The sequence below is a fragment of the Gavialis gangeticus genome, unplaced genomic scaffold (genome assembly GCF_001723915.1).
Source record: "Gavialis gangeticus isolate Ggan-Ray unplaced genomic scaffold, GavGan_comp1, whole genome shotgun sequence".
Lineage (NCBI taxonomy): Eukaryota > Metazoa > Chordata > Crocodylia > Gavialidae > Gavialis > Gavialis gangeticus.
In genome coordinates, this window is record NW_017729032.1 from 181781012 (window position 1) to 181785752 (window position 4741).

The 4741-nt window shown below is 42.4% G+C and overlaps 1 protein-coding gene across 6 annotated transcripts in view; it reads right to left on the reverse strand.

Moving 5' to 3' along the window:
- Positions 1-4741, reverse strand: part of PHKA2 (phosphorylase kinase regulatory subunit alpha 2) — a 76855-nt gene that overhangs the window by 50147 nt on the left and 21967 nt on the right. For all 6 annotated transcript variants that reach the window (XR_002098957.1, XM_019524828.1, XM_019524827.1 and 3 more), the window contains 3 exons: positions 4010-4117; positions 2689-2767; positions 1038-1172 (listed from right to left, as the gene is read on the reverse strand). Coding sequence is in view for 5 of the 6 variants with exons in the window: in XM_019524828.1 (XP_019380373.1) it covers positions 1038-1172; positions 2689-2767; positions 4010-4117 (322 nt within the window). In the remaining variant the exon portion in view is untranslated. The remainder of the gene's footprint in view (positions 1-1037; positions 1173-2688; positions 2768-4009; positions 4118-4741) is intronic.

A 4741-nucleotide genomic window follows, 5' to 3' on the forward strand; every position in this document is an offset into this window, starting at 1 on the left:
TGGTTGCATGCAGCATGGGCATTTATCAGCCAAATTATTGGCCCCATTGGGCCAATAGCCAATATAGACAATTTTATTTATATTGGTACTGATCTGATATTGGACCTATGTATTGGTGCACCTCTAGTTTTCATCATAAAATGCAGAATGGCAGAAGCTACTATATATCAGTTCTGACACATGCTCACCAAAGAACAGGGAGTGAACTGACAGAAACCTGCCTGGTTTCATGCCACCCCAGCTGAGGAGCTCCTGGGGACATCAGGACTTCCAGGGTCCTTGTGGAGCTGAGGCCAAAAATCCTGGGAGCCCTGACTCCAACTGCAATTTTAGCTTCTAGTCCAGGAAGCCTTTAGAAATCAGATCTGAGCTGTAATAGATGTTTCTAGGATCCCTGAACCAGCAGGATGCCTGACAGCTTCACCTGGAGTCAGGGCTCTCAGGGCTTCTAGGCTCTCTGGTTGGGATTCCCTGTGCAGTTAGGGGCAGTCACACAACGTGCTCAAGATAATCAGAACAAATGGTTTAATATTTCTGGAAGACAGAAGAAATGATCAGAATATCCTGGCTGTAGAAAATTTCACAATTTCTCATTTTTATGCAAATTTATAAGAAAACCATTTTCCAGAACAGAGGTTGAGAATTCTGGCCAGACTCTGTTCCTATCTCCTTTCAGTTCTTTCCCTATGCCCAGCCTGCCTCTGACATCAGTTTCTGCAAAAGCAAACAGAACCAGCTTCTGTGAGACTGTGAAACTTGATAGGAAAGGTGCACTACTTCAAATCCGGCACATCCTATTTAAGGGAGGCAAAATAAACACATTCTTCTGTCAGACCCTTTATATGATGCAGTCAACACTGGATGATTTATCACTAGTCTTATTTAGGTAGTGTGTATTCCTGCCATTCCCATACACATATGCTTTAATGCTCTAGAAAATCCCAGAAGCAAAGCACGTAAAAACAGGGAAATGAAGGAAAGGGAAAGGAGAAGAAAAAATAATGGATTTCACAAGACAGACTGGTGATGGCACCTACCAAGCTTGGTATACAAGTTACTCAGGATTCGTGCGGGCTGCACTCTCATCGGGTGGATGTCAGCAATGCTCTGCACATTGATTCCGTGGTGCTTCAAGATTTTCTTAATTTCATTGGATTCTGCCAAAACAGTAACTGTACAAAAAAAGAGCACTTTGCTATTTTAATCAGAATTACTGCTGTTTGTTCTGACCCCACCCATCATAGCCTCTTCCTAACACCCGGCTATCTACAAATGCAACAGTCATATTCTGCCTTGACTGGCAAGTCTAACAAAACCACTGGGGCTGCAGGAATATTTGGCATCTTTGATTCTTCAGTTTCCTGGCCAGTTTTCCCCAGTTCTCTCTGCTGTTGTAACAGGATGTAACTAGCCAACATACACATATGTAGTAGTGGGATCCAGATGCTGCTATACATACAGCAAAAGTAACCTCAGTTCTTGCTCAAGGCACTGCTGTGATGAGTACTGTATGAAGACAGAAGACAACCAGGTCCCTGCACAGAGGAATTCATAATCCAAGTTCTTGATCCACATACGCCAGTTTGCTGGACTGGGAGATACTCTGTGCAGCCCTGTTAGGTCATACTACTGTGTTCATGAATATTCTTTTAAGAGAAACAATATCCCATCTCTACACACCAAAGAAACCATCACTGATGAGTGAACAGTCCCCACCTCAGGTGCCAGCTTGTGATCTGTATTACTACCCCAGAACTGTCTGTGTGGGAAAACAGGATGAAGAAAACACAGGCTCCATTGTATGGGCTGAGATAAACTAGAGTGATAGCTGCTAGGGCCAAAAGGAAGAAAAGAGGCATAAAGGCTGCTCTTGACAAAACAGGAGCTACATGACTGCAAAAAGCAAAATGAGGCTTTATCTGCTGATCAGCTTCCAGGAGTCTGCTATTTCCCCCTAATCTGGTCTTTCTAGATGATACCACCACAAAGGCAGGCAGGCAAACCCTAGCATTGGTACTGGTGATGATCAGGATAAAACCTCTTATCCTTCTATGAAACATTAAGAGGTAGCAGGAAGTTTGTCAGTAGCAGCATGCTTGTTTTCTGCTGACTAATTTGTTCCCTACCTCTAAAGAGGTGGATTTGCAGGTTTGGGACCTTCCCCCCACCCCAACACACACACACACACACTAGCCGTGAAGATAGTCTGGAACTCTCCCGCATCCACCCAAACCTGGCCCCTTAGGGCAGGGACAGAAGGGAAAAATTTCCGTTTATGCACCACACTAAGTGGCATATTGGCTGCCCTGGCCATCAGCACAGGCTTGACTTTTCAGTAACTGATGGAAGCAAGTGAAAACCATTTAATTCAACTGTTCACAAAAGTGTTTTAATACAATAATGGATTGAAGTTAATTCCTTCTTCTTGGAAGAAGACTAGTAGAATGAAAAAACGTCAACGTCACAGTTTCTCTCGCTTGGATATTATCATCACGGCATCTGTTTGCCACACAACAACTGAGGAAGAAAAGCATGCCCAACAGTGTAAGATTTCACAGCCAATAATCTCTCTATGCCCCAGGATGCTTTTTTTTGTTTCTAATTATGCCTTTCTTTTTTACTGAGAGGTTAAAGTAAGCTTAATAACATCTCCTTTTATTCACAACGCATCAAATACAAATCACCAACCTTGTACCACAACATCAGGTTGAAAAGAAGTGGAAAATCTCCTATTTACGGGATCAATTTCACCTGGAGCTAGAAATCCCTAGGATAAAAGACAGAAAGGAGGAATAAAGAAAAAAAAAAAAATCGGAGAAAATACCTTTAATCACATCTAAAAATCTCCATTTATAGGAAAAACCTGATCCTAATCCTCTAACTTCAATTTGTATGTAAAAGAATTAAATAAAAAATTAAGCCATTTTAGCTCCTTACTGAAAATTTTGCATAGTAAAATAAAACTTTAGGATGTTTCTTACTGCAAAATGAAATTCCAAGAAAATAGTTTAGTGTTGTGACTGTGAAAACAGTTTAGTGTTGTATAACTTCCTTTCAGCATTTTGGAGCTGGAACTCTTCCAGTTTATCTGTTTGGGCACTTTTACATGTGCTCTGATGCAATTAATCAAGTCTCCTGGAGCGTTCTAATCAGAAAGCTCTGGGACGCTGCAGCGCCTCATGTATTCAGCATCCCCTTGTTTCAAAATGGCCACAGGGGCATTTTAACAAAAGCCTGCTGAATGACCTTTAAAGTGTCCCCATGGCCATTTTGAAATGCAGGATGCTGAATACATGAGATGCTGAAGGCTGTCGAGAGCCACTTTAATTACGCCCTCCCCACTCCGCCCCAGAGCATGTGTATAGGTGCCCTTTGATGCTGGCATTTTCTGCAACTACACCAAAAACCTAAATGTGTATCCTGAACCATGCATTTATTAGGCTCCTAGAAGTTGGATGGTCAATTCAGAGGGGTGTTCATAAGCTTTACTAAACCTACAAAGGTCTCTCCTTCCTCATACACTCCAAGCTTTTTATATGTAAGTAACTCCTTCCCTACCATGCTCCCTATGGCTCTCAAACTCTTGGACTTTCCTCATACCCTTTGAGATCAATGCCTGGCTCAGCAATAGATCTGGCCAGTCCTCTCCATGGCCCTGCTGCTGATACATTCTTGTTTCACAATATGAGGTCTGCTATTCACTAATCTGAGAGCCCCAGACCACATTGCAATGATCTCTGGTGAAGAAACCTGGGAGCATCTATAACTCATACAGGTCACTAGGACCACATACTGAATATGTGCAGTGAACTGACTGACCCATTCCATATACTCTCAGAAGAAACAGAGGACATAAACCTCCTGCTACCCAAGAATCACAGGCTTGTTTCTTAAAGAAAGTATGAACCAATTGTCCCTGACCAACAGCAGTTTGGAACTAGGCAATACTCCATTGATTGCAAAGTGATGTAAAATATTAACTTGCTTATTTTACAAGAAACACAGTTACCTCTGCTAACAAACAACCAAGGATATATAAAGATTGGCCCCACAGATGAGGCAATTTTCCAACTGGGACACGATCCACTGAGTGAGGATTTTTATACTCTTCATCCACCTGATGGAAAAAAGTTTAAACAGGAGATGTTAGCCATCTGGTTACAAAGAAATATTAAACGTCATATTTTCCAAAACGGTTAACGCTGTTAGGGACCTGCACACTACAAATTCATGATGTGCCATTGGTAATGGTGCCTCTCTTTCTTTTGTTTTCACTTCTTAGATTGTAAAATTTTTGAGCAATGACTTTGTGCAGAGTTGAGCCCAACAGAGCCTGATGCTGGCAGGGGACTTTGGGTAGGACTGTAACGTACACATTTAAACCTCCCTTTTTATTTTTGTTACATTCTTCCTTCTTCCTTTCTTCATGCTTCCATTTGAATTTTTGGCTATTTTCTTATGCCTTGCCAGAGAACATCTGAGTTCAATTGGTACTATCATAGCTCTCTAAAAGCATATTCATATCATTGACTCCAAGATGAACATGGGCCGGCAGTGTGGGGAGGCAGTTAGGAAGGCCAACCACACCTTGTCATGCATCCACAGATGCATTTCGAGCAGGTCGAAAGAGGTGATCCTCCCCCTCTATGCGGCACTGGTCAGGCCACAGTTGGAGTACTGCGTCCAGTTCTGGGCATCGAACTTCAAGAGGGATGTGGACAACATGGAGAGGGTCCAGAGG